This window comes from Talpa occidentalis, unplaced genomic scaffold (assembly GCF_014898055.3).
Source record: "Talpa occidentalis isolate TD23 unplaced genomic scaffold, MPIMG_talOcc4v2.1 talOcc4.12, whole genome shotgun sequence".
Lineage (NCBI taxonomy): Eukaryota > Metazoa > Chordata > Mammalia > Eulipotyphla > Talpidae > Talpa > Talpa occidentalis.
In genome coordinates this window covers 102575211-102602303 of record NW_023601212.1, presented here as the reverse complement: position 1 = coordinate 102602303, position 27093 = coordinate 102575211, and the positions used below count along the sequence as shown (strand labels likewise).

The following is a 27093-nucleotide window of genomic DNA, read 5'->3' as shown; positions in this document are numbered from 1 at the left end:
CAGTGGCCGGAGGAGCGTGCTGGGAATGGGCCGCCGCCTGAGGGGAGGGGGCTGCCCCTGCCAGGCTCAGCGGGCAGCCAGCGGGAGCATGAGGAGGCTGGCTCCCCAGGAGCTGGGTGGGGCCCTCTCCTAGTCCCCACTGGGCCTGCCAGTCTTGAGCCAAGCCAGAACAGTCGTCTGGAGCCTAGTCTGGGGTCCTACTGGACCCACCCTACGCTGGCGCGGCTGGGTTCCGCCCTGCTCTGCTGCCTCCCTCCAGTGGAGTCCTGTGCTGCCCGCCCTGCCCACCCACCCTTTTCCCCAACCCTGAGACCCCCCCCACCCCCGCCTGCCCACCCTGAACCCCCAACCCCCAGCTGCATTCTTTTCCTCGTTCCTTCCTGCTGGTCTGTCTCTGAAGGCTTGTGGCCTCGGCGCTGCCTCTGCCCGACTCCTGCTTTCACTGCCCTGGGCATTCGAATTTCTTGGTGCAAACCCCAGTTGTGTGTCCTAGGGTTCCTCCACCCTAGAGCTGCGCTGTTTCCAGGTGGGGCAGAAACTCCTCTCTGGAAGGGGAGCAGGGCAGTGGGCAGCCTGGCTCGGGCAGGGGACCCAGCCTGAGGGGTCTCGAGGAGTAGAGTCTGTGGCTATCTGGAAAGGAAAGACCTATCAGGGCCGGTCAATACTGGGGTTGAGGGCCAGGTTCATTGGCACAGCAGTCCCGCCCCACTGCACCCCCCTGGCCTCCCCCGCCCCCGTGGGCTCCCGGCTCCCATCAGACTCACGCTTAGCTGTTACCACGTCCCTTCTCTCCAGCGCGGAACCTGGCAACAGGGGTGAGCCTTGCAAGGCCAGCTGACCGGACAAAGGGACAGGCGGTTTCAGGAACAGAAGATGCTGAGGGGGCTCTGTGCAGCGTGGGCCAGGGGGGAAATCCCATGGCTCTATAGCAAGGCCAGGTGCGGGACTAGCTGGCATGCCTGCTGGGGCTCCTGGGTTTGCTGGTGGCAGAGGAGGCAGCAGAAGGAACAGACGCTGGGTAGTCCTCGTGCTGTCTCTCGGCCCTGTGTCCCTGGGAGGGCCACGGAGCCCCCAGCCCCTGAGTGGGGCTACTGTCACAGGGCCTTCACCCTGACTCAGTCCCCTCAGGAGGTTCCTCCAGACACGGGCCCTTCACACCATATGCGGGCCCACTGGCGCGGCTGGGTTCCACCCTGCTCTGCTGCTTCCCTCCATTGGAGTCCTGTGCTGCCCGCCCTGCCCACCACCCTTTTCCCCAACCCTGAGACCCTCCCCACCCCCGCCTGCCCACCCCGAACCCCCAACCCCCAGCCGCGTTCTCTTCCTCGTTCCTTCCTGCTGGCCTGTCTCTGAAGGCTTGTGGCCTAGATCTGAAGCCAGGGTGGCGACGGTGCATCCAGCATGCATGGTAGCGAAGTGGCTGAGCAGGGATTTGAACTCAGCTGAGAGTCCAGTGTCTGTGGCCTTGAGCCGGTGCCAGGAACAGCCAGGAGGAAGGAACACCTGGGGAGCCCTGGGGCTGACGAAGGAGTGTTCTGGAGCCGGGGGCACACGGTGGTGGTGGTGGGGCTGAGCCAGAGCTCTGCCCTCCGCTCTCCCATCGCACCTCCAGAGCCGGATCTGGCCTGGAACTGCGTGTGCACCCCAGCTTCTTCAGGGGAGCGAGAAGCGGGAAGGTAGGGAGGCCGGCTGGGCCCAGAGCTCTCAGGCGAGACCCGGCATCTGTTCTGTGAGTCTGCAACCACCGGTTTCAGACGCCCCGAACTCACTTCCCGGCCTGCCTGGCCTCCAGAACCAGCCAGACACAACGCTGCCTCTCCGCTCTGGCCCGCCAGCCCTGATGCTGGACAGCCGGGCCACCAGACCCCGGGGCACATGGCGGCGGGTGCGGGAAGGAGGCATCAGGTGGAAGGTAACGGCCTTCCTGCAAGAGGGACCCTCCTCCAGCAGAGGGGCTGCAGCTCAGAGAAGCTGGACTGGGGCACGAGAGGCGTGCAGGCCAGCTGGGTGAGGAGCACAAGGGGCGCAGCCCTGGGCATCGGGTGTGGGGAGGGAGAGGCCTCAGACAGGACATGCCGTGGTGCTGAGGGGATCCTCAAAGCTGTACCCAGCCTATTTGGGATGGAAAAGACGTGTTAAGGCACACCAGGGAGCAGCAGGGCGGTGTGCGCGGCTCTGCTGTGGCAACCGGGCCTGTTTTTAAAGGACTTGGCAGCCTGGCCTGGGCTGGGGCCAGGGGCAGGGCTGACCGGGGGCGGGGCAGTCTGTGCATGAGCTGGGGGCCTTGCTATAGTCTAGCCAGCAATTGTGCGGCCTCCCTGGGCTGCACCTCTCCCCTTGCTGCTCGGCACATGTGGTTCGGGGAACCCCAGCACACACATCGCTGGGCTTGGCCACCCGCCCCCCTCCGCTGGCCAAAATGGGTGGGGACCCAGGCCCCACCTCCCGCCAGCTGGGTCCCAGCAGATCCCAACCGGCTACCTCCGGGTGTGGAGTGAAGAGGGAATCTGGGGTCCACCCCTGGGGCCCGGGAGAGCTGCCAGGAAGTAGGCCAGTGAGGCTTGGCAGAGAGGACTGGGGAGCTGAGGACGCCCTCTGACCCCCTACACCCACCACGGCTTTCCCCTAGGGCACCGGCCGCTCCCTGCTGCGGAGTCTCGCTCCAGAGGACGGCTGCCCAGACACTTAGCTGGCCGCCGGGTGGGGGTGCACGCCCCATCTCGCTTCTGGGGTCTCAGCCTGCCTGGGGTGCTCAGGAAAACCCTGGGGCCTGGGGCGGATTCGGCCACTTTGTTCAATTTTGAGGTGCTTGGGCTGCACGTCCCCCGTTCTGGGCAGGGCCGGCAACGGGGCGCTGGAGCCCAGCCACCAGGCCAGCGCCGGCCGTGAGCCTTGTGCCCCGGAAACATCCCCCCCGACTCCCCTCCCCGCACTCAGATGGGTCCAGGGCCGGGCTGGCTGCGCCCCCCGGGCCTGTGTCCCTGAGCCAGCGGCGGCCGTCCTGGAGCCCCGCATTTGCACGCGACCTCACGTGCCTTTGTGTTTACTTCGCCGGCCGCTCGAGGGACGCGCGGGGTGAGGTGGCTGCCGGGGCCCTGGGGGGCGCTCCCTGGGGCTCGGCCGCCCCTCCAGGCAGCTCGTGGGAGGTGGCAAGTGGCTCTGCAGAGGCCGGGCCAGCTTCTGCCAGGGCCCCCGCGCTCCCGGCCTCGGTGCTGCCAGGCAGGGGCCAGCCTGGGCCTTCCGGAAGGGCAGTGCCACTCGTGGGCACAGGGGCTGCCCCGGACTCACCAGGGGGTGGCTCTGCGCAGACCGGGTGGCCTGCGAGGCGGTCGGCTTGGACGGGCCCGCAGCGGCTCAGCCCTTCCCGCGCGCCGTTCCCGCCCCGCGGGGCTGCATCGGGAGGGCGGGTGCTGTTGGGGCGCCGAGGACGCCGGCAGCTCCCTGCAGGCCCACAGGTGGGGCTCGGGGAGGACACGGGGTGACTAAGGGAGGGGCGGTAGAGGTCACCCGGTGCTCAGGTCGGAGGGAGCGATGGGGAAGGTGCTGGGACCCACTGGCCTGCACGGCCGCCTCTGAGCAGTGCTCACGTTGGGGGCTCAGGGGGGCTTTTCTGCCCCTCCCGCAGCGGGGGGCCAGCGGGGTCCCTGCTCCTTCTCCCGCGACCTCAGCCCTCCCATGCAGGGGCGCCTGGGCCGCCCAGCCCTGTCCTTGGGGTGTGTGGTCCTCGGAGGTGGAGGTGCCCCCAGCCGTGGGCCCTGAGTCCCATACCAGGGTGGGGGCGCCCTGGGTTCTCGGGCTGGTGACTGGGCAAGAGTTGGGCTCTTCTTTTCGCCCCCTGCCCCAAAGGACTTTGTCTGGGAGAGACTGGTGAGGAACTGGGCCTGGGCACTGCACCCCCAGGTCTGCGGGGCCCGGCCGGCGGCACCTCTCTGGCGCACACCGTGAGGCTTGTCCAAATGAGGGCACCAGGCTGCTGCCCACTCCGGGCCCAGAGAGCTCGCGGGTTGGCGCTCCCGCCTCCAGGCAGAGCCGGAGCAGCTGGCGGGCTGGCGCTGCCCCTGAAGCCGCTCTGGCCCCACCCGCAGGGGGCGTTGCCCGAGGACCCTCGATGCCTCTAGAGCGAGAGCTGCGCCCACAGCCGCCTCTCCGCAGCCTGCCTCCTGCCCCCCCCAGACACCGCCAGCAGGGTGAGGGCCGGGTGCGGGCCTGTCCTCCGCGCACCCTGCGCCCCAGGGCCCCAGCAGAGCTCCTGGAGCCGCCCCCCTCACCTGGGGTGCCCGGGCGGGGGGCAGCACGGAAGCGTGCACGCCCGCCTCCTCCCGGGGCCGTCCCGCCGCGCGCTCTAGGCCAGGATGGAGACGACCTTCGGGCCCACCTTCTCTGCCGTCACCACCATCGCGAAAGGTGAGAGGAGAGCCCGTGGGACCAGCGCGCCCCCTGCCCCGGCGGCCCCCATCACGGTGACACCCCGCCCCTCGCCAGCCTCCAGAACAGGGGTGGGCTTCCCAGCCCAGCCCATGTCCGGCCGGAGCCCTGTGGGAGTGGCCTTCTTCCCGGGCTCTGGGCTGGTTGTGGGGCCGCTGGAGTCTGGTTGCCGCCCACAGGGCCTGAGCGGGAGGCCTTCTGGCTCCCCCCCTCCCCCCGGCCCCTGCCAGCCCCCCAGGACCACCACAGGACGCGTAGCAGAGGCCCCTCCCACAGCCTGTCCTGGCGGGTCCCTGCTTCCTGCCAGGGGCGGCGGGGTGCGGGGAACTCAAGGACCCGCACAACCAGGCCGTCATCCCGCCTACAGGGACCGGCGACAGGCTCCCCGCTCCCTGCGCCTCAGTCACTCCCCTGGGGGGTGAGGAGGCCAAGCCCCGCAGGGCTGCCTGAGGCCAGCGCCAGGCTGTGCACTGGGTCCTTGCTGGCAGCACCGGAACCCCTGCAGGGACCCCTGGCCTGCTGGGGCGGGGAGCTCCGGGCTCGCTGGGACGTGCGGGCAGGCCAACCCCCCAGCGCAGATAGACTGGGGAGGCCACCCCAGCCTCCCCCCTCCCTCTCCTGCAGAGCCAGGGAGGCGGGGCCCCCGGGAGGCGCAGAGGACTCACGCAGGCACCTGCCTGGGGAGAGGGGCGCAGCGGCTGCAGCCCAGCCCTGCTCCAGCCCCAAAGGAGGCCGTGGGAGCCTGCCCGGCCGCCCTCAGCCGGCCCCTCTCTCGGCAGCTGACGGGACCAGCACGTACAAGCAGCACCGCAGGACGCCCTCCTCCTCCAGCACCCTGGCCTTCCCCCCGAGGGACGAAGAGGACAGCATGGTGGGTCTGCGCCCTGCCCCTGCCCAGCGCCTCCTGCCAGGACAGGGTGTGGGAGGGGCCCGGGTGGGCTCAGCTGTGAGGAGCAACCAGAGCCCGGGTCGTGGAGGGTCTGGGGAGCTCTGGGCCACCCGAAGCCTGAGCAGCCCCCGCGGCGCCTGCATATGTCCATCTGTAGCACTGGGTCCCTCTTGAGGGGTGTGAGCCATGGAAGGTGGCAGCAGGAGGGTGACAAGATCAGGTCCCATTTGTGCAGCTCCCAGTGCTGCCGAGCAGAGGCTGGCATGGTGGGGCAGAGGCAGGAGACCCATGCGGGGTCCTGACCAGGGAGATGGCCCCAGCAGCTGGGGACGTGGCGGGGCCCACGCTGGGGTCAGCCTGTGTGGCGGTGGGCAGGGGTGGAGCTGTGGGTCTCTGCACTGGCTCTGTGGGTCCAGGTGGCTCGGGGGCTCCACCTGGCTGTGTGGCCACCGCCCTCACTGCGGGCTCTGGGCCGGAGGGGGCTGCCAGGCGCTGTGCTGGGGGCCAGGCCCTGACCACTGACCCGTCACCCACCTGGAGCGTGACGGGAACGGATACCTGGGCAGCTCAGGAAGCCCCCCGGGTCTGGGGGCCTTGGGGAGCTGTGAATGTGGTGTGGAGACTGGGGGGCCCTGCTTTTGGGGCATACCGTCCTGGCTCAGGAGGGTGAAGCCCCTGAGGGCAGGGGCAGGTGGGCAGAGCGGACGGTTCCATCTGGACTTGCTGCTGCAGGGGCCACGTGACCGTCTTTCTCCGACTTCTCATTCCTCATGTGGCGCCTGCACATGGGCCGCCGCTTGGGACACGGGCACTGCCCAATGGGGGAGGCGCCATCTGTGGCCACATGGGAAGCACAGAGGCCTCTGCTGCCCTTGCTGGGGGGCCTGGAACTGGCACCATCATGTCCAGCTGCCCCTGCGCCCCACTGCAGGGCTGGGGGTGGTTGTCGTGGCCCCACGCCCCACGGAGGCTCCAGCGGGCCTGCCCGGGGCAGGGGCCGTGGGTGGTAGTGGAGGCGGGGGTTGGGGGAGCAGCGGCAGGTGTCTTCGGCAGGGTTCGAGGCCCGAAGGGGAAACCAACCTCGGCCCCTAAGTCCTAATCTCGGTGCCCCAGTCGGAGGTCGCACGGCCCATCCTCTGCTCTCAGATGCTCAGCCAGGGTGGGGGGCCTCCCGCCTCCCCCGGAGCCTCGGGCCCAGTGGCCCTCTGGCGCGCCACAGCCCCCTTCCCAGACTTCCACTGCCCCAGCGGCCCCAGGATTGGCGGTTGAAGGTGCCCCTCCACGGCCCACATTCCCTCCCGGGAGGCAGGAAGCAGGCTGAGCGTGTCCTCGTAGAATTGAATAGCAGGAAGTCGCTCCGTTTACACAAAGAAAGTTGGCAGGCGCAAGCCGGTGGCCGGACAGGGGGCCAGGACCGCCAGGCGGGGCCTCTCCCCTGCAGGCCAGGCGGGCCTTGTTGGGACGGGGCAGCCTGGAGGGCCCGGCTGCCCGGGTGAGCACGGGGCCTGGCCCTCCCCCCGCCTGTCTCTGCTGCAGCCCCCTATCAGCACCCCACGCCGCTCAGACTCCGCCATCTCCGTCCGCTCGTTGCACTCTGAGTCCAGCATGTCCCTGCGCTCCACGTTCTCGCTGCCCGAGGAGGAAGAGGAACCGGTAGGTGCCCATGCGGCGGGTTGGGTGCAGAAGACCCTGAGGGGCAGACCCTGAATGGGGTGGCGGTGAGAGGATGAGCGGCCCAGGCAGAGCCCCCGCCCTGCTGGTCCACATCAGGGACTGGAGAGGCCAGAGCAGGCCCTCAGGCCTGTTTCCACTCCCTGCCCCAGGACTCCCCAGTCTGCATCCTGGAACAGGGTGGGCTCCTGTGGGTCAAGGCCACCCTGGGGGGTCTGCCCAACTTGACCCTTCAGAGCTCAGGCCCAGCCTCAGGCCTCCGCTGGCCCCCCTGGGGGCCCACCCCTGCCGGGGCCCACGCCATCAGGCCCGTGAGGTCAGTGTGCCGCCTGCCCGCGTTCCAGGAGCCGCTGGTGTTCGCCGAGCAGCCCTCAGTCAAGCTGTGCTGCCAGCTGTGCTGCAGCGTGTTCAAGGACCCCGTGATCACCACCTGTGGGGTGAGGCCCTGCCCCTGCCCCTGGGGGGCAGGGGCGGGTGATGGCGACGGCTGTGTCCGAGCCTGTGTTGTCTCCACAGCACACGTTCTGTCGAAGATGCGCCCTGAAGTCAGGTAGGGCCCCTAGGCCCAGCCCGACCCCACACACCCCGCTTTCAGGCAGCCTCCCCCAGTCCTGCTTCGGCCCGTAGGCGGCACCGGGTGGGTGTTTGGGACCGTGCTGGAGACCTCGATGGGCGGGTCCCCTCAGGCCTAGTACCAGCCCAGCGCCCACACTCCGGCCCCCGCCCCTGGCCCTGCCTAGACTTTGCCCAGCCAGCTGCTCCCCAGAGCCCCTGCTGCATCCCGGCACTGGGGGTGGACCGGGCCCTGGGGTCAGCATGCCCTCCCCCCAGAGAAGTGCCCCGTGGACAACGCCAAGCTGACCGTGGTGGTGAACAACATCGCGGTGGCCGAGCAGATCGGGGAGCTCTTCATCCACTGCAGGCACGGCTGCCGCGCGGCGGGCGGCGGGAAGCCCCCTGCCTTCGAGGTGGACCCCCGAGGCTGCCCCTTCACCATCAAGCTCAGCGCCCGGAAGTAAGTGCCCCCCTCCCCCGTGCCCATGTGGGCTGCCGCGCCCTGGCACTCAGCCCCCGCGTGCCGCTGCAGGGACCACGAGGCCAGCTGCGACTACCGGCCTGTGCGCTGCCCCAACAACCCCAGCTGCCCGCCCCTGCTCAGGATGAACCTGGAGGCCCACCTCAAGGAGTGCGAGCACATCAAGTGTCCCCACTCCAAGTATGGGTGAGTGGGGCGCCTCTCCCCCCCCACCCCACCCCCCGCCGAGGCTGCTGTGCCCGAGACGGTGGGCCCCGGCTCTGCCGCGGTGGAAATCACAGGCCCGGCGCGGGTGCCGGAGAGATCCGGCGGAGGGAGCAGAAGGCGCCGGGGCAGGGGCGCAGAGGCTGTGCGGAGGGCGGGCTGCGGTGGGGATGGCCGCAGCGCAGTGGGGCGTGTTAGGGGCGCGGGTGGCCGGAGCCAGACAGTGAGCGGGCGGGGTGCACCTGCGGAGCTGGGGCCCACCTGGGGCGTGGGGCACAGAAGTGGGTTCCCCGGAGCCGGGCAGGCCATGAGCGGGTGGGCAGGCGCTGTCCTGTGCCTCAGGTGCGCCTTCATCGGGAACCAGGACACGTACGAGACGCACCTGGAGACATGCCGCTTTGAGGGCCTGAAGGAGTTCCTGCAGCAGACGGACGACCGCTTCCACGAGATGCACGTGGCGCTGGCCCAGAAGGACCAGGAGATCGCCTTCCTGCGCTCCATGCTGGGCAAGCTCTCCGAGAAGATCGACCAGCTGGAGAAGAGCCTGGAGCTCAAGTTCGGTGCGCGCCTGCTGGGGCCCGGGGGAGGGGGCCGGGGGGAGTCCCGTGCAGCCCGCTCCCTGTCCTTGACCGGCCGGCCCTGCCCTGCCCGCAGATGTCCTGGACGAGAACCAGAGCAAGCTCAGCGAGGACCTCATGGAGTTCCGGAGGGACGCGTCCATGTTGAACGTGAGTGGGGCCGGCGCTGGCCGGGGGAGGTGCCCCCAGGTTCCGGCTGCTGCCCGGTCAGGGGAGGCTGCTGCTGTCCCTACCCTGGTCCCGGCCAGCCCAGACTGGGGGGCGCTGTAGAGCCCCCACTCACCGCTGCGCTGTGCTCTCCCTCGGCCCCACAGGACGAGCTTTCCCATATCAATGCGCGACTGAACACGGGCATGCTGGGATGTGAGTACAGGCCCGCTGCTCCCCCCCACCCACTGCACCCTGGGGGCCCATGGCGCCATCACCGGCCCCTTCTGTCTCCCTGCAGCCTACGACCCCCAGCAGATCTTCAAGTGCAAAGGGACCTTCGTGGGCCACCAGGGCCCTGTCTGGTGTCTCTGCGTCTACTCCACAGGGGACCTGCTCTTCAGCGGCTCCTCTGACAAGACCATCAAGGTGACAGGGTCTGGCCGTGGGCGTGGCAGCTGCGGGCACCCTCGTCGCTGTTGCTCCGACCCACTTGACCCCCTCTCTGCAGGTATGGGACACGTGCACCACCTACAAGTGCCAGAAGACACTGGAGGGCCACGACGGCATCGTGCTGGCGCTCTGCATCCAGGGGTGAGCCAGCCTTGTCGCCCCAGGCCCCGAGCAGGGCAGGCTGGTGTGGGCACATGGTCTCACATCCCGGGCACCTACCCTGGGGCGTCTCGGCAGTCAGAGGCTGAGGCGGGGCTGGCCGAGGGTGGACACAGGAGCTCAGTGCCCATCAACCTTCAGCCCTGGGCACAGCTTGGGGACAAGACCACCGAACAGCCGGTTCGCCACCCCTCACCTCCAGGTGACCCCTCGCTGGGACCTTCCACTTGGTCTTATGTCCCGAGTGTGAGATGTTTGCTCAGGAGGCAGCAGCTTGACTGCCAGCCACGCGGTGGGGGTCTCCCAGGCTGGGCCCCTCGCCGTGGCAGGACCACGAGGCCAAGGCGGGCTCTAGGTGCAGCAGTAGCCGTGGTGCTGGCCCCAGCCACAGGCTTCTGGTGGCCGGGGCGGCCTTGGGGGAAGGTGGGTCTCCCCCTGATGGCCTGGCTCTACCCCCAGGTGCAAGCTCTACAGCGGCTCCGCCGACTGCACCATCATTGTGAGTGGGGCGGGGTGGCCGGGAGGGGGTGCCTGGGCCAGGGTGGTGGGCCAAGCCCTGAGACCGCCACCTGCCCGCCTGCCAGGTGTGGGACATCCAGAACCTGCAGAAGGTGAACACCATCCGGGCTCACGACAACCCGGTGTGCACGCTCGTCTCTTCACACAACATGCTCTTCAGTGGCTCCTTGAAAGCCATCAAGGTCGGGTGGGGGGGGGCTGGAGGGGGCCGTGGGGCACGCCCATCTGCCAGCCCACACACGAGTCTGCCCCCACAGGTCTGGGACATCGTGGGCACCGAGCTGAAGCTGAAGAAGGAGCTCACTGGCCTCAACCACTGGGTACGCGCCCTGGTGGCCGCCCAGAGCTACCTGTACAGCGGCTCCTACCAGACAATCAAGGTGTGCTGGGCCGATCCACCTGGCCGGGCGGGGGCCGGCGCCCAAGACCTGCCCCCCTCCCCCCGCCCCGTGGCTGAGGCCCTGGGGCAGGGTGCTGGCCGGGACCAAGGGCGGTGCTTGCCCACAGATCTGGGACATCCGGACCCTGGACTGCGTGCACGTGCTGCAGACGTCCGGCGGCAGCGTCTACTCCATCGCCGTGACGAGCCACCACATCGTCTGTGGGACCTATGAGAACCTCATTCATGTATGGCGGGAACGGGCAGATTGGCTCCGGGCCCTGTCCCCTGCCAGCCTCTGACCTGCTGTGCCCCTCAGGTGTGGGACATCGAGTCCAAGGAGCAGGTGCGGACCCTGACAGGCCATGTGGGCACCGTGTACGCCCTGGCGGTCATCTCCACGCCGGACCAGACCAAAGTCTTCAGCGCGTCCTATGACCGGTCCCTCAGGGTGCGCCCCTGGCGGTGCGGGGCGTGGGAGCGGTGTGGCTGCGGGTGGGTGCAGTTCAGGCGGCCCTCACATCCTGTGCGCCCCCAGGTCTGGAGCATGGACAACATGATCTGCACGCAGACCCTCCTGCGGCACCAGGGCAGCGTGACGGCGCTGGCCGTGTCCCGAGGCCGCCTCTTCTCGGGGGCCGTGGACAGCACTGTGAAGGTACCCGGCTCGCCCCGCTGGCGGTGAGGGTGGGCGAGGGTCGGCGGCCGGGCAGCTGGCCTGGTGCCTGAACAGTTCCCCCTCCACAGGTCTGGACTTGCTGACGGGACCCAGGCTACTCTCGGCTTCCTTTGCACCTGTGTGGGCCCTGCCGGCCACGCTGGCCACCCAGTTGGCCTTGGGCCTTGCCCGCCCCCTGGGCACCGGTGGGCAGACTCAGCTGGCCAGGCGGTGCCCTCTTGCCTGCACCCGGCCAGCCGCCCTCCCTTGGCCCTGTCATTGCTGCTGCCAGGACAGTGCCCCCCAGGTGCCAGGTACGACACTCACCCGGCCCGCATTCATCTCCCCGGAGGGGCTGGGGCCTTTTTACTAACCTTTTCTACTGTTTTTAAACTGGAATTAGATCTGATCACTTCCGGTGAAAATAAAAGTTGCACAAACCGGCTGTGAGTGGGGCCAGTTCTGGGGGAGGGAGAGGCAGCCCTCGACGGGTGCGCAGCGGAGAGGCCAGGACAGGGGCTCCTGTGGTGACTCCCCCCTGCCCGGCTGGCACCCAGCCCCTGCCCCCCCCCCAAAAAAAAGTGAGCCAGGCAGCTCCGTTTTCTGCTGTTTATTGACAGCCGACAGTAGCTCCCTGCCCGGACCCCCTCCCCATCTGCCGAGCCCAGCCCGGGCCACCCACTGCCAAGCCAGCCGGGTTCTGCGGAGCTGCGGGGGAGGCAGCTGGGAGGGTCTGCACACCCGAGCCACCTCGGCCGGCCCCACTCCCCGCCGAATCACTATCGCTGGTTTTTTGTTTTAAATTTTTTAAGAAACGTCAAAGTTGTGCCCAACACATGTAGATCAGCAAACACAACAGGCCAGTTAGCACTTGGGGGTGAGGACCTCACTGCCGGCCTCGGCCACAAGAGCCTGGGGGCGAGGATGGGCCTGGGGGGTGGGGACTGGGCCCCCACAATGTGCCTGCCGGCACCCACCTTGCCGCCTTGTGGCTCACCCAAAGCCTGGGCGCACCGCATACCGGCACCCGGGGAGAGGAGCCCCTACCGGCTCCCGGCACAGAGGACACGGCCCGGCAGCAAGCAAGGCACATCCTTCAAGCGAGGCCAGAGGGGCCGGCCGAGCACCACCTCCCCGGGCCCCAGCCTCCTGCTTGTGCTACCGGGCGGGGCTGGCCACTCCTGGGCACGGGAGGTTGGATGGACAGACAGATGGCCTGGGCCTTACACAGCTTTTGTCTCGGGCTAGACTCCAGTGTCCTTGCAGTTGGTAAATGGTTTGTTATAGACTCAATAATATTTCTTTTTAAATATATATTTGTTAAAGTTATACCTTTTTGTTTCTCTGGGGAAATCTGCCTTAGCTCATTCCCAATAAATTAATACTTTCCATAGCTTATATTCTGGGGGTGCGGTGGGGCCGGGGCCCAGCTCGGCCCCTTGTGCGCGGGGGCGGCTGGCAGAGGTCCCCAGGGCAGTTCTGTGCTGGGCATAGGCCTGTGCTCTGCCTCAGGCTGGGGAGGGGCCGGCCCACACTGGGCTCGCACGCGGCAGGGCCCGAGGGCCAGCGGTTATTGCACGGGGAGCAGCAGGCAGGGTCGGGCACCGGGGGCAGCAGTGTCTGCCCAGTGCCCTTGGGTCCCCCAGGCAGTTCTCGGGCTGTGCCCAGGGGCCGGCTTGTGCTTGTGCGGGGGCGGGCGGCTGCGGCGTGCCCGCCTCGTGCCCCGGGCGGCCTGGCAGGCGCCCCGGGCCCTCCTGCCCGGCCCCCACCCCCCCGCCCGCTGGCGCCGCGCCCAGAGGTGCCCATCCTGAGGTAAGGTCAGTGTGTGGGGCCGGCCGCGGGCGGCGCGTCACTCCAGCATGGCGTCCAGCTGGTCGGCCAGGTCGTCGAACATGCTGCCGATGTCGTCCAAGATGCTGCCGGTGCTCTTCTCCGCGGCCGCGGGGCTGGGGGCGGCGCCACGTGAGCGGGCGGGCGGGCGGGCGGGGCCGCGGGTCCCCCCCCAGCCCGCCCCCCGCGCCCCCGCCCCCCGCCCCGCGGGCCCCTACCGCGCGCCCTGCGCGTCCTCGCGCCGGATCTTCTCCTCCACGGCCTGCAGCGCCGCCGCCAGGCACGCGCTCGTCTCCTCCAGCTTCTGCCGGGCGCTGTCCCCGGGCGCGGCGCCGTCGGCCGAGGCGGGGGGCCCGGCGCTGGCGGCGGCCGCGGCGCGCGGCGGCTTGGCGGGCACGTGCAGCGCGGGCGCGCCGGGGGCGGGCGGCGGGGCGGGGCCGGCGGGCGGCTGGCGCGCGGGCGAGGGCGCGGGCGACGGGCTGGCGCTGCCCGACGGCGGCCCCGCGGCGGGCTTGGCGGGCTTGGGCGCCGTGGGCGGCGGCGGCGGCTTGGGCGACACGGGCGGCGGCGTGCCGTGGGCGCGCTTCGGCTCTGCGGGGAGGGCCAGGCTGGCGCGGCTGCCCGACACCCCGCGGGGGCGCCTCCCGACCGCGGGGAGCCCCCGCGTGGGCCCCCAGCCTCCCTCCAGCTCTGCGCCGGCCGGTGGGGCCGCCGAGACGCTCCCCGCCCCCCCCGCCCGGCGCCGGCCAGAGCAGGAGGCGCCCCTCGGCCCCCCCCCGCCCCCCGGCCTCCCCGGCCCCCCTCGGCACCCCCAGTCCCCTCGGCCCCCCTCGGCGGCGACGGCAGCGCCTCCCGGGCGCCCCGCACCTACCTGGGCTGCCGGGGCCGGGCAGCGGCGCCCTCTTGGCGGCGGGCGTGGGCGAGCCCTGCGTCCTGGGCAGGGGCTGGGCCAGCACGGGCTTGGGGGACACGGGCGGCTTGGCCGGCCTGCGGGCGTCGCCGTCCGGCGCGGGCAGCGGGGGCAGGTGCGGCGGGGCGGCGGGCGGGGGCTCCGCGGGCGGGGGCGGCGGGGGCAGCTCGGGGGGCCCGGCCTGCTCGGGGGCCGCGCGGCGCCGCACGGTGGCCGCGCCGTCCGGGTACACGGCCAGCGCGGGGGCCGGCTCGGGCCCCGCGTCGCGCTCCTTGGCCTTGGGCCTGCGCTTGACGGTGTCGGACTCGGTCAGGAGGAACTTGACGCCGTCCTGCGGGCTCTGCTTGGCCCGGACGCGCCTCTTGAGCGTGGCGCTGGCGTCCACCCTGGCCAGGGGCGGGCCCTCGCCGCTCGCCTCCGCCTTGGCCGGGCCCCGAGGCCGCTGCCGGGCGCCGTCCTCGCCGCCGGGGCCGTGCTCTGCGGGCCCCGCCGGCTCCCCGGGCCCCCGGCGCACGGCGGCCAGGAGCCCGGTGACCGGCCCGCTGAGCGTGCGGCGCCGGTTCACCACCTCCCCGTCAGGCCCGATGGCCTCCTTGTGCTTCACCGAGGCCAGCACCGTGGCCACCCTGCCCGGCTCGGGGCTGCCGGGGCGGGGCACGGGGTGGCCTTCGGGGGCCCTGCGGGCGGCCCGGCCCCCACCCCCGATGGAGGACAGCTCGAGCATGGCCGCGATGCTCCGCACGCTGCCCGCGCTGCCCGTGTCCACGCTGCCGGCCAGGTCGCTGGCGCGCCGCCGCTGCGCCCGCACCCCCAGCCGGCCGTCCTCGGGCCCGGCGCCCTCGGGCGCGGCGTCGGGCGCGGCCCCGTCGGCCAGGCTGGCGCTGGCCAGGGCGGAGCTGGAGCGCTTGGGCGGCGGCGGGGGCGGCCCCTTCCTGCGCGGGCGCGCGGCGAAGGACTGGCTGCGGTTGACGTTCTTGTCGGCGCCGGCCGGGGCGCGCACGGAGTGGCTGCGGCCCACGCGCCGCTGGACCGTGGCGTAGGGCCCCGCGGCGGCCGGCGCCAGCAGCTCGTCCCGCTCGGGCTCGCCGTCGGACGCCGCGTAGCGGTTCAGGCTGTGCGCGCGCTTCTTGGGGCGCCCCGGCTCGGCGTCGGCCTCGGGGGGCAGGCACAGCGTGGGCACGGGCGGGGGCGCGGGCGGCGCCGCCTCGCTCTCCACGGGCTGGGGCAGCACGTAGGCAAAGCCGCGGTGCGTGGGCGACTGAGGCAGCGAGCGGGGGGACATGGGGCGCTCGGCGGGCGGCAGCAGCTGGGGGGTGGGCTTCACCTTGGCCGTGGCTGGGGCTGGACCATGCGGGCCCCCTAGGGCCTGGGGGGAGCCGGGCCGGCCCTTCGTGGGTGTCTGGGGGGGCGTGAAGTGGCCGGCACCGGGAGGAAGAGCCGGCCGCGGCTTGCCGGGCACCGGGGGCACGCTGGCCCGCTTGACGCTGTGGCCCTGGCGGCCGGGCCGGGCCTCCTTGGGCGGGGTGCTGGGGCCATCGTCCAGCAGGTACTCCTGGCTGCGAGACATGGGGCTGCCGGGCCCAGGGGGGCCGTCACCCAGCAGCTCCTGGGAGCTGCTCATGTGCCGGGCCCGGCCACCCAGGCTGGGCTCTTGCCGCAGTGGCGGCCTCGGGGTGGGGGGCAGGTGGTTGGGGGGCTTCTCCGCAGTGGTGGCGCCCTCGGGGCCTGTCATGGCGGCCTGCAGCTCGCCGCTGAGCTCGCTGTCCTGGAAGGTGGTCATCTTGGGGGACTGGCAGCCCGCAGGGGCGGGCTCCGGAGGGGGCGGTGACTCGATGGCCACCACCTCCAGCGGCGGCGGCGCCCTCCGGGGCAGGGGCCCACCCTCGTACTTAGAGCACTCGGCCTTCTGCAGCTCCGCCAGCTTCCGCACCGCCAGCATCAGCTTCTTCTGGTGTCCTGTGAGGGCACGAGCCGGTCAGGCCAGGCCAGGGAGGAGCAGGAGGGGGCCGGGCCGGGCCTCACCCAGCTTGGTGATGCCGATCTCCTGCAGGTCCTCCCAGGTGATGTCCGTGATGAAGTCGATGCTCTCGTAGCCATTGTCCACCAGCACCTTGTAGTACTGGGCCAGGCCGATCATGGACAGCCACACAGCCAGGTTTGCCTGGGGAGCAGTGGACACAGAGGGCAGCCCGGGCCAGCTGCCCACACCCTGCCCACCCTCGGGGCTCTGGGAAGGGGGCGCCGGGCCAGCCAGCACGGACAGACAGAAGGACAGACGGACAGGCCGGAGGAGTCGACTCTGGAGACAGCGCGGCCCAGGGGAGCCGAGGCCAGCTCACGGTGCACACGCGGGTGGGCACATGCGGCACCCACCTCGGACACCACTGCGGGAGGGGAGGAGCCGGGCGGCGTGGGACAGCGCACCATGGACACACCCCACGTCACGACGCAGACACACAGCTTCACCGACCGGAACGTGTAGCCATGCGCCCGGCACCCATCACATGCGGCGACACACGCGTCACACTCACACAGTCACGCGCACAGTCACGTGTGTGCAAGCATCCACGCAGCCTCCAGTCACTCCCTCGATGGCCACACTCCCAACTGGGCGTCGCTCACACAACCAGCCCTGCACACTCAGCCCCTGGGCCTCGGGAGCTCCGGGGCCTGAGCCGCTGACTGAGTGGGCGAGGGGGCGCATGCCCAGGCCGACTGGGCCCCGGGGCTCAGGGCGCCAGCCTCTCCCCATGGACGGGAAGGAGCCGGTGCTCGGCGTGGGGCCCACACAGGAGCTCCGATGGGGCGGGCCTGAGCCCGCCTGCTCCCGGCCAGCCCCGCCCTGCCCCGCGGGTGCCCGCACCGCAGTGGGTGTCCCCGTGCCGAGGGAGGCGTGCACCACACCCACAGCGCCTGCACACGCACACCCAGGTGGGCCTCAGCACCCCTGGGTGTGCACGCGATGGGCCGCAGGGGCCGAGTGTGGCCTCTCCTGGCTCCCTGACCACCCCAGCAGAGGCCCCGCCCCAGCGCCCGGGACAGTGACCGCGCTGTCCAGGTGGCCGTGTGCGGCCTGCACCCCCCAGGGCGCGAGGGCGGGGCCGGGGGTGGCCTGTGGGGCGGCCCGGCCACGGGGTGCGGGGCCTTACGGGCTTGTGCTCAGGCAGCCAGTCGGGGACGCTCAGGCTGCTGATCTCCGCGGTGATCTTCTTCCGGTGGCCGGGCTTGGTGACCCCGATGGCCGTGAGGTCCTGGGCAGGAGAAGGCCAGTTAGCTGAGGCCGGCTGGCTCGGGGTGGCGGCGCTGGCCAGCAGCAGGCCGCTCACCTCGGGGGTCATGCGGCTGATGGTAGGCAGGTCATAGCCAGCGCGGGTGAAGTGGGGGGCGTAGAGCTGCAGCTGGAAGGTGGCGAGCCAGCGGCCCACAGCCTCGGCGCTCTGGAAGACACAAGGCAGCGCTGCAGGCCGCGCACGCCCGCCTCGCGCGCCGCGGCCTCACTCCGCCTCGCTGCTCCGTCTGCGGCCAGGCTCCTCCTCGCTCTGCCCCGCCGCTGCCGCCGTCCCGAGCGCCGTCCAGCCCTGCGGCCTCCTTCCCTGATCTCAGCCGGGAGGGTCCAGCTGCTGTGGGGTCACAGGCCTCCCCGGCCCTGCGGGTCTGCGCCAGGCGTCCCGCGTGTGGCCCGGGAAGGGCCCTGGGGGCCAGGGCCGTCCTCAGGCCCTCGCGGGGGGTGGGGGTACTCAGCAGCAGCTCATGCCTCCCCCTCCGCACACCACACGCCTCGTCTGGCCACACCCAGGCCCTTCCACACGCCTCCAGGCGCTCAGTCACACTTCACCCGCTCGCCTCACGCTTGCCACGCCCACGGCACCAGCACATACACGACCACGCCGCGGACACACCACACGCGCCATGCACACGACACATACACGGAGCGACAAACAAGGGCAGGGTCCGGCCGTCAGGGCCCAGGGCTGCCCGGCTGCCCCCCTGTGCCGCGGGCCCTGTACCTTGCCCTCTGACACCGACTCCAGCTTCTTGGGCGGTTGCTCCCCGTAGGCCTGCCCGGCCTGGGCCGTTGGGGGCTGGGACCGGGTGGCACCTGGGCAGGACAGGTGCAGTGAGGGACGCAGGCTGGGCAGGGGCCCCAGCCCGCCAGCAACTCCACGTCCGGCTCTTACCCGTGGGGCCCTCCAGAGGCTTGACAGGACTGTCCCCAGGGCTAGACTCAGACGCGGACTTCTGGGAGAGCACAGTGGCCAGGAGCTGCAACCAGACAGGCCGGCTGGCCAGGCTGCTCCGGCACAGGCCGCCCGCCCCCCCCCCCCACCTACCTTGGCCCCCTCGGAGCCCGCGTGCAGGGCGTGGCCCCCGCCGCTCCGGCCGCCTGCCGCCCCGCTCAGGCTACCGCTGCGGTCCCCACCTACAGGAAGGAGTAGTCGGTGGGGCTGGCCCTGCTGTGCCTGCCCCCTGCCCAGCGGGCCTCGCCTACCTGCCAAGGGCTTCCTCAACACCCAGATGTCCTCTGGGGGCGCAGAGGACCCCAACGAGCCGCCTCCCTGGGGTGGGCTTGGTTCTGCACCTGCTCGGGAGCCTGCAGGGAGCGCGACCCCCTGAGCCCTGGCCCAAGTCCGACTGGAGGCCTGTGCCGGTGGGGGGGGGGCACCCCAAGGGCCTGGGGCCGGCAAGGCAGAGGCCAGACCCTCGCACCTTGGGGAAGCAGCTCGCAGCCTCCACGGGGTGGAGAGTTCAGGCCTCCTGCGGGCCGCAGCCGGAGCGGGGTGGCCAGGGGCAGCCCTAGAGGCCAGCAACTGAGGGTGGACTGCCCACGCCTCCTGCCTGGCCCCTCCCCAGGCCGGCCTCACAGCCAGGTCGCCTCTCTGACCTAAAGCGGTCTCCGGCCACATCTCATTGGTGGGACATCCCACGTTGTCCCTCCACCCCTGCTCCCTCCCTCCCTAGGGTGGACAGTGGTCCTCGGGGCAGGAGAGCCACCTGTCTGGACCCCGGCTCTCCCCACCGGTCAGCTCAGGACCCCACGTGGCAGGTGTGCCCATGTGTGTAGGACGGGCGGGCACAGGGACCCCCCGCCGCCACACCCCGCGGGTGGCGGTGGCCAGAGCCGCCCGCCCGCTTGCCTGCTCGTTTCACGATGGCCTCGCCCAGGGAGCAGGGGAAGTAGCCCACGCGGTCGTTGCCCGTCCGGTTGTCGTGGATACAGCCCTTCCAGCGGCCGTCCGGGTGCTGCTCGAGGACCTGGCGGGCAGAGTGGGGCTCGCCCAGGAAGCCCAGAGCCGGCGCCCTGCGCCTGCGGGAGGGTGTCTGGAGCTCCGGCCTGGCCCCACAGCCCCGGCCTCACCGTGATGACGTCCCCGGCCTTCACGTTGAGGCTGGTCAGGTCGTAGTTGTTGCAGTAGTCCTTGGTCGCCCGGACCTGCAGGGCCGCCGAGGCCTCTGGGGACACAGGAGAGGAAGCCCAGTCCCGCGCCCCGCTGCCGCCCGCCACCCCCCCACCCCCACCCCTGCCTGCCCCTGCCGCCGCCCACCTCGCAGCAGCTGCTTGATCTCCTTGCCCGCCTGGGACGCGGTGAACTGGCGCACGATGTCCAGGGCGGTCTGGCTGTAGGCGTTCCTCACGTGGGCGTTGATTCCGTTCTGCACAGCCAGAGCCAGGCCCGTCATGACCCCCCCACCCCCTGCCCCGCACGCCCGGCCCCCCAACTCACATCCAGCAGCAGCCGGACCACTTCTGTCTTGCCGCAGAGGGCGGCCTCGTGCAGCGCCGTGCCGGACTTGGTCTGGCGGTTGATGTCGATGCCAGCTTGGAGGAGGAGTCTGGGGGGGCAGGCGGCCTTGTGGCAGGAGCCCCCGCCCCAGCACCCCAAGCCAGGCCCCGAGTCCTGGGGCCGACAGTGATGGTCATCGTGCAAGTGCCCACCCTGTGCCGGCTCTTCCATGATGCCCAGGGCTTGGCCCAGCCAGATGCTACTGCTACGCCCACTTCACAGACGGGAAACTGAGGCCTGCGAGGCCTCCTGGGCCCTGGAACTTCTGTGGACTCCCCCGCCCGCCCACAGGCCCCAGCAGCGCCCCTGCGGCCCACCTGATGATGTCGATGTGGCCGTTCTTGGCTGCCAGGTGCAGGGGGCTGGTGCCGTTGGGGTCAGTGGTGTCCCCCGGCCGGGGCTCCAGCAAGGCCGCGCACATGTTGCTGCTGAGGAGCAGCTGCACCACCTGGGGGGAGGCCCGGCTGGTGCAGGTTTGCCCCACACCTCTGAGAAGAAGGCAGAGGGCCGAGGCCGCTCGGCTCCCGGGAGACTTACCCCAACGCGGCCGAACTCACAGGCCAGGTCCAGCGGCGTCTTCCCCGAGTTGTCCACCACACAGGGGTTGGACTGGTGCTGGAGCAGCATCTCCGACTGCGGGCACCGGGGCACGGTCAGTCCGAGGCCTCCCACGCCCCGGGCCCCAGCGCCCCCCGGGCCGGTCCTCACCACGTCGTAGTGACCGTGCTGGGCCGCCAGGTGCAAGGGGATGTGGCCCTCATCGGACGGGACGTTCACGGCCGAGCCCGCCTTCAGCACCAGCTTCATGGGCTCCTTCCGGCCCTGCCAGGCCGCGTAGTGCAGTGGCCGCATGCCTGGGGGCAGGGGGACCGCTGGGAGCCAGCCCGAGACCCGGCCCAGCCCGAGACCCGGCCCAGCCCGAGACCCGGCCCAGCCCGAGACCCGGCCGCCAGGACGACCGTCCGCGACCCCAGCCGAGGGGCCGCTAGCCTCGGGCCCTCCCTGACCTCACCGCGCCGGCACGCCCCGGCGGCCTTGCCTTTGTTGTCCTTGATGTCCACGGCGGCCTGGGCCTCCAGCAGCAGGCTGATGAGCTCCGTGTTGCCGTTCAGGGCCGCGTGGTGCAGGGCGGAGAAGCTGGGGGCAGAAGCCAGAGGAGACTCGCCTAGCCCTCCCCCGCCTGCCCCCCCGGGGCCACACCCGCGGACACTCGGGCACTCACCCGTCCGGGTCCTGGAAGTTGACGTTGATCTTCCTGGTGGAGCCCAGGAGCTCTGCGGGGGCGGAGGGGGAAGGCACGGTGAGGGAGGCCGCCTGGGCCCGGCCCTCAGGGCAGAGGACGCTGGAGCCAGGGGGCTTTGGCCACTCTTTCACTCATTCACTCAGCAACGCGCCTGCACCCAGGCCGGGGCGCCAGGCGGCTCCCAGACACACGCACGTGCCCCCACCCCCGCGAGGCTGGCGGGGCGCCCGCCCGTGGTGGGAGGGAGGGAGCGAGCCGGCCAATCTGTCTCCTCGGAGGACCCAGATGGGGCTGGGGGTGGCCTGGGAGGCTGTAACGCCCGGAACCGGGCAGAGCTCATCTCAGGGGCAGCCTCCCCATTCCCAAGCACTGCGGGCCAGGGCGGGACAGCCACCTGGCAGGCCAGGCAGGGCCGTGGAGGCCCGGGAGGACACTACAGACCCCAGGAGCACACGCCGGCCCAGATGCCCGCGAGACGCCGCCGAGGGGCCGAGGCCTCCCTCCAGGGCCGCCCCTCCCAGCCCTGTCGGCCGCCCACCAGCGGAGGGAGCCCACCAGAGCCCCCCCACGGGCGCCGGGCCAGGCGGCCTCGGGCCAGGCCCCTGCTCGCCGGCCGTGGTTACATAACCCGTTTGTGGGTCAGTCGCCCTGTGAGGGAGGGGCTGGCGGACAGAAGCCCCTTTGTCCAGGCCCACGCGGGTGGGGGTGGTGCCCGAGGGCAGGGGCCGGAAGGAGCAATCACGCAGGGGCCACCCTGGGCTGCTCGGTGGCCCATGGCAGCGCCCACCGCTCAGTCTTGGCCGCTGAGTGAAGGGGTGGGTCCCCCCAACAGCCCATGAGGCCATGACATCCACAAAGTCAGGCCTGCCTGGCGTCTGCCCTCAACCCCTTCCCAGCCCTGTGGCCATGGCCCTGGACCTGGATGCCGACGGGGCTGACCGGAGACCGGACCTTCCACATATCAGGGGTCTGCGTGGACTTGGCCACTGCGGCCGGGCAGATATCAGCACCCAGGGGTCCACCAGCCTTAGCAGAGGGGCTGCAGGGGTCCCCACTCCCCGGCCCTCGCCAGACACCTCACCGGTGCCGGGGTCCTGCCAGCAGCAGGCAGAGCCAGGCCGGACACCTGCCGCATGTCCTCCAGCTCTTGCTCGGCGTGGGGCTTTGCATGTGGGGTGTGCGATGTGGGGTGCTCCTCCCCCCGAGCTTCAGGTCTTTGTCCAAAGGTCGCCTGCTCAGGGAGGCGCCCACCTCCTGCCGACAGCCCTCCCCCCCCTCGCCTCCCCATGATGTGTCTCCCCTCACTGACGGAGCCTGCCTGTCATCACTCCTCTGAGCCACTCGAGGACGGCCGTGTGTTCCCCCCGCCCGCCCCCCCTTCTCCCCGCCCCCCCCCCCCCCCCCGCTCACCTCGGCCAGGCAGCTGCCCTGCATGGGGTCCTCAGGACACCAGTGCTTGGGGGGTGCCCTGGTCCCAGCTCCACCCACCTGCCGGGCCACCTGCACAAGGAACCTGGCCGGGAGCTCCGCGGTCACCCTCGTGGGACGCTCTGTACGTCTGGACAGGGCAGCCTGCACCAGGCTCGCGGGGTCTCGTCACGGCGGGAGGAGCGCAGACACGGCCGTCCCGTAGGGCCCCAGACGCCCCTGCAGCCCACCCAGGGCCCCTAGGCCACTGCGCGCCAGAGGTCTTGCGGAGCCCTGGACAGGCCACCTGCTCACCGGCAGCCCCGGCAGGGCCGACACCCCCAAGGAGCTGGAGAGCGAGGCTGGAAGCGACAGGCACCGTGGGGGTCCAACAAGAAGGGGCCACTCCCCACGTCAGGGGGACACCTTGCTGAGGTCATCCCATCCCCCCTCAGAGTCTCCTCAAAGAGGAGAACAGCCAATGGGACCGGGGAGTGGAGTTCCGGGGCCTGGGTCTCTGAGGGGGCCCAGACCTGGCGTCTGCTGGGGAGTCCCCAGCTAAGGAGACAGGTGGTCTGAGCGGGCCTGTCGGAGAAGACTGGGAACAGGTGGAGGGGTCCGTCCCCAGGAGCTCCCACAGCCTCCGAGCCCCGCAGCAGCGAGCGCACGTGTCCCCCTGGCCCCAGCGGGACCCCAGGCTCTTGTCGCTCCCACTGCTTTCCGGGATCCAACTGCACTGTGGCCAGCCAGGCCCAGAGCCCAGGGGAGCCCCTCCCGCTGGCCTCCGACACCCTTCAGCCCAGACACTCCTCTGGCCAAGGAGACGCCCCAGGCCAGCACCCCCTGTCCCTCCTGTCTGAGTGGCGGCGCCCTGCAGGGTGGGCCACCCCCAGCACCACCAGGCCCCAGTGCTGGGCCCCAGCTGCGGGCTGCAGTGGGTGAGGGTGGGGCCCCACCGCTGGCCGGGTCCTCTGGGAGCAGGGACCAGGAGCTCAGGCCCCAGGAGGGACAGCCGTGGCCCCACAGGAGGCCACCCCTAGCGTCCCGCCCTAGCAGCCACAGCTCTCCCTAAAGGCCCCGCAGGGCTGTGTGGAAGGAGCGGCTCCTGTCGGGGTGGGGTGGGGGCGCTGACGGAGCCCGGGTGACACACAGTGTGGAGGCAGAGGGTAGTGACAGCCAGGTGGCGGTCATGGGGCGCATGAGCGCCCCTGTAGCTTGGGGCACTGCTGGGCGCCCCCCCCCCCCCCCCGTGGCCCAAACTCCAAGCTGTACTTTGAGGAATCAAAATACATCTTACTCCAAAGCAGGCCAGCGTTGCCATGACGACCAAGCTAATTCATGGAGGGATTTCTCCGGGTGATTTATCGCGCCCGCCCCTGTGAGTCACCCAGATACGGCGGGCAGGTGTCGCTCCTGCCCCGTCCCCTCCAGGCCTGGCAGGGCCAATAGAGAAGCCCAGGTGGACACTCCGGTGGAGGTAAAAGTCCCTGCGCCTTCCTGGGGCGGGAGTGGGGAGGAGGCAGAGTAGAGAAGGGAGGACCCCCCAATCGGATTCTCCCACTTTCCTGGCACTCTGGCCTGGGCTGTCTCAGAAACGGTCACAGCGTGTTCTGGGGGCTCGCTGCGCCCACTGAGAGCAGGGCCAGGGTAGACCCGCAGACTGGCGCCCGGACGGGGCTGGGCTGCTGCGCCAGGCCCACAGCCGCTAGGTGGAGGCCTTGCCCGCCCTCCGCCCTCGTCCGCCCTGCTCTGGCGGGCTGAGGCTGCCTCTGCCGAGAAGCTGCTGTTTCTGGGCCCAGACGCCCTGGAGCAGTTCCGGGCGCAGGCCAGGGGTTGTGCAGGCTGGGGGCTGCATCTCCCACGGCATGGGGCTGTGGCCAAGACCCCAGCCAGCCTGCGGGAGAGAGGGGAGGGGCCCCGGGGCTTACAGAGCTGTGGGATGGGGTGGGGAGTGGGCACCCAGAGCCCACGGGCCGCGTGCAGAACCCTGCCCGTGCCCCGACAGGTGCCTGACACTGCCGGGGCCAGAGGTGCGCAGCGGCACACACGGTCCGCGCGCCCATCCTTCCGTCTCCCGGCCCCCAGGGAGACGCTTCTGCTCCCGGCGGCGACTGCCGGGTTTGGGCTCCACGCTCCCAGTCATTTCTGGGGCCCTACACCCCGCACAAGCACAGGATGGCTAGTGGGCCCCCCATCCTTCCCAGCAGGGAAGCGCAGAGGTCCGCGGTCTGCTAGTGCAGGCCAGCGAGCTGGCGGCTCTGGCTCCCAGGCTGACCCGGCGGGCACTTGCACCAGCGCTGGGCGACCTTGGCTCGCGCGCCCCCACGGGAGCCGGCCAGGCGCCGGCCATGGCAGCCACACCCCCAGCGTGGTCCTGCCGCCCCCACCCTCCGCAGACCTGTCATAAACAAGGGGCGGGAGGGGTCTGGCTGGGCGGCTGCCAGGGTCTGACCCTCGCTGCAGGGGCCCCCCAAGCCCTCCGCGGCGGCGACGGGGGGGGGGGGCATGGGCCTCGCCCTTTAAAGGCCGGGCAGAGCCCTCCAGCCGCCAGCCCGCAGCCCGGAGGGCGGGAGAGGCCGGCCGTGGATGCGCGCCTGCGGCCGCCGGGGCTCGGTGCCGGCCGGCGCGGGGCCGCCTCCTCCAGGGCCGGGCGGGGGGCGCGGGCCGCCGGGCTGGGTGCCGCCGGCCCCGCCCCGCCCCCGGGGACCCGCCGCCTCCCCCTCCCGGCCGGCGCCGGCAGGCGTGGGGGGCCGGCGCGGGCGCAGCCCCCGGGGCGCGCGGCGCCCCGCGCCCCCCGCGCCCCCGCGCCCCCGCGCCCGCCCCCCGCCCCGGCACTCACTGGCCTTGCCGGGCCGCGGCCTCTGCAGCAGGCGCTGCGCGGCGCCCACGTCCTCCGCCTTCACCGCCTGCACCAGCTCCTGCTCCTTCCCCATGGCGCGGCCGGCCGCAGCGACGCGGCTGCGCTCCCAGCTCGGCGCGGCTCCGAGGCGGCGGGGCGGCCCCGCGGCTCCGCCGCCTCGTCCTCCCGCCTCCGCCGCCGCCCGCCGCCCCTCGCCGTCCTCGGGCGCGGGCGCGGCGCGGGCTCCGGCGCGGGGGGCGGGAGCGCGTCACGGGCGGGGGCGGGGGGCGCGGGCGGGGGCGGCGCGGCGGGCGCGGGCGGGGGCGCGGCACCCGGCGCCGCCTCCGGGGTCCCCTCCTGCGGCCGCTGACCTCGTGCGCCCGCGCCGGCCGCGCGCCCGGGGCTCGGCCCCGCCCCTACATCGCCCGCGGCCCCCCGCGACGCCCCCTGCGCACGTGCGGGGCGCCCCGGCCTCTGCGGACACCCCGCGGCCCCGGCGACGGCCAGAGGGGCGCGGCGGGCCCCCGGCGCTGCCCACTGAGCCCCGCGCGGCGCGAGCCCGAGCCCGAGCGCGGCGCCGGAGGCTGCGGGGCGTGGGGGAGGGACTCGCGGCGGCGGGCGGGGGACCCGCGCCGAGCCCCGGGGCGCGGAGCCGGCCCGCCAGAGGCTGTCAGACATTCTGGGCCGCGGTGCCCGTGGGAGGTGTCGACGGCTGTGAAGAGGAATCTCCCAATAATGAATTCGGTGTCAGGGAACCCGCCCCCCCGCCCCCCTGCACTCCCCCCCCCCCCACGGCGCTGCTTGCTCCACCAACCCGTGCGCCCGCCCTCGGGGCCGCAGCCCCTCCTCAGCGCCACCTGCGCCCAGGCCCGGGGCAGCCCCACACGCAGCAAGTGGGGTGCGGCCCCCGTCTGCCACTGATGGGGCCTCTGGTCTCCCACCCTCCCCCCTGGGTAGCACCGTTTGGGGGGTAGCCCCCCACCAGATCCACCACTGACAGCCACACACACTCCACCCCCAGGGCCCAGGGCATCCCAGTCCCGGCCAGCACCAGAGCCCCTGCCCCAGCCCACCGGCCTGCAGCACCGCCGGGCAGCCCCGGGCGGACCCTACCTGCTGGAGGGCTCACCCCGACTCCAGCGAAGGCCTGGCCGGGCAGGGAGGGGCAGCAGGGGCAGGCGGTCAGGTTTGGGGAGGATGGCCTGGCCTTGGGCTCTGGGCCTCCGGCAGGTCTGAGAGGAAGGTGGCCAGAGGGTGGGGAAGCAGAAGCAGCAGGCTCTGGGGTCCCCTGATCCTGGCAGCTGGTCATGTCCCCTGTGGGGTCACCCAGGAAATGTAGGGAGCAAGCCTGTCTCCTGCACATGCTGGGCTGGGGCCGCTTCTTAAGCGCCAGGACCCCCACTCTTTATGATGACCAATTTCCGGGCACCTGCTGTGCCAGACGCCTTGCCGGTCACTGCTGGTGGGTCAGGTCTGGGGGACACACCCAACTGGTGCCCAGGGTGGGGGACTGAGTCCCATGGGTGGCAGGTGGGGGCGGTGCCTATTTCACAGATGAAGAAACCAAGGCTCAGTGAAGCCAAGTGACCCTCCTGAGGTCCCGGTCTTTGGGTCAGGAGTGTGGCCTTGCGCCCACATCGGCCTGGTGTCCCCCTCCCTGGATTTGTTTCTCTGGTCACATTGTCTTCCTGAGTCTCGACTTCCTCTTTGTAAAACAGGGGCAAGAAAGACACCCCTTCATGGGTGACCTGCCTCGTGACCGTCGGACACACCCCGGCGCCCCCACTGCGCTGGGGGTCCGGGTCTCGGCCCGGGCCGCCAGGGGTGGCTTTCCCTCTGTTCTAGCAAAAGAGCCCAACACCCAGGGGCCGTTACCAAACGGGCACCCAAAACACAAAACTAGCTCTACGTTACCACCACGCTCGCGCCCCGGCAGAGGAAGGCGTTCTGCCCTGGCTGAGCA

The 27093-nt window shown here is 71.5% G+C and overlaps 2 protein-coding genes across 2 annotated transcripts; one reads left to right on the top strand and one right to left on the bottom strand.

Annotated features, from left to right (window-relative positions):
- The first annotated feature begins 4085 nt into the window (after window positions 1–4085).
- TRAF7 (TNF receptor associated factor 7) lies at window positions 4086–12420 on the top strand. Its single transcript, XM_037507780.2, has 19 exons — window positions 4086–4404; window positions 5205–5296; window positions 6851–6967; window positions 7330–7422; window positions 7502–7535; window positions 7817–8000; window positions 8073–8207; window positions 8568–8785; window positions 8880–8953; window positions 9118–9166; window positions 9252–9379; window positions 9462–9544; window positions 10022–10061; window positions 10147–10263; window positions 10339–10461; window positions 10589–10708; window positions 10780–10911; window positions 10999–11118; window positions 11208–12420. Exons 1-19 carry the CDS (start codon window positions 4353–4355, stop codon window positions 11220–11222), a joined length of 1926 nt encoding a protein of 641 aa, XP_037363677.1. The 5' UTR covers window positions 4086–4352; the 3' UTR covers window positions 11223–12420.
- Window positions 12421–12917: 497 nt separating this feature from the next.
- CASKIN1 (CASK interacting protein 1) lies at window positions 12918–25224 on the bottom strand. The gene is made up of 20 exons (XM_037507779.1): window positions 25131–25224; window positions 20864–20915; window positions 20681–20778; window positions 20350–20495; window positions 20179–20274; window positions 19959–20089; window positions 19582–19690; window positions 19402–19510; window positions 19215–19309; window positions 18994–19111; window positions 18348–18449; window positions 18190–18278; window positions 18037–18121; window positions 17866–17957; window positions 17185–17295; window positions 17008–17109; window positions 15881–16019; window positions 13820–15814; window positions 13167–13539; window positions 12918–13064 (listed from the first exon to the last, which is right to left on the bottom strand). Exons 1-20 carry the CDS (start codon window positions 25222–25224, stop codon window positions 12968–12970), a joined length of 4233 nt encoding a protein of 1410 aa, XP_037363676.1. The 3' UTR covers window positions 12918–12967.
- Between the last annotated feature and the right edge of the window lie 1869 nt (window positions 25225–27093).

What these genes read in the sequence shown, in the direction of transcription:
- TRAF7 (XM_037507780.2), top strand. Translation starts at nt 4,353, where the DNA reads ATGGAGACGACCTTCGGGCCCACCTTCTCTGCCGTCACCACCATCGCG. An exon ending in CTGGCGCTCTGCATCCAGGG is followed by an intron (nt 9,545 to 10,021) that starts GTGAGCCAGCCT and finishes CTCTACCCCCAG; the next exon opens with GTGCAAGCTCTACAGCGGCT. An exon ending in GCTCCTACCAGACAATCAAG is followed by an intron (nt 10,462 to 10,588) that starts GTGTGCTGGGCC and finishes GCTTGCCCACAG; the next exon opens with ATCTGGGACATCCGGACCCT.
- CASKIN1 (XM_037507779.1), bottom strand. Translation starts at nt 25,224, where the DNA reads ATGGGGAAGGAGCAGGAGCTGGTGCAGGCGGTGAAGGCGGAGGACGTG. An exon ending in AGCACGGTCACTACGACGTG is followed by an intron (nt 20,275 to 20,349) that starts GTGAGGACCGGC and finishes CGGTGCCCGCAG; the next exon opens with TCGGAGATGCTGCTCCAGCA. An exon ending in CGGGCTCCGAGGGGGCCAAG is followed by an intron (nt 18,122 to 18,189) that starts GTAGGTGGGGGG and finishes GTCTGGTTGCAG; the next exon opens with CTCCTGGCCACTGTGCTCTC.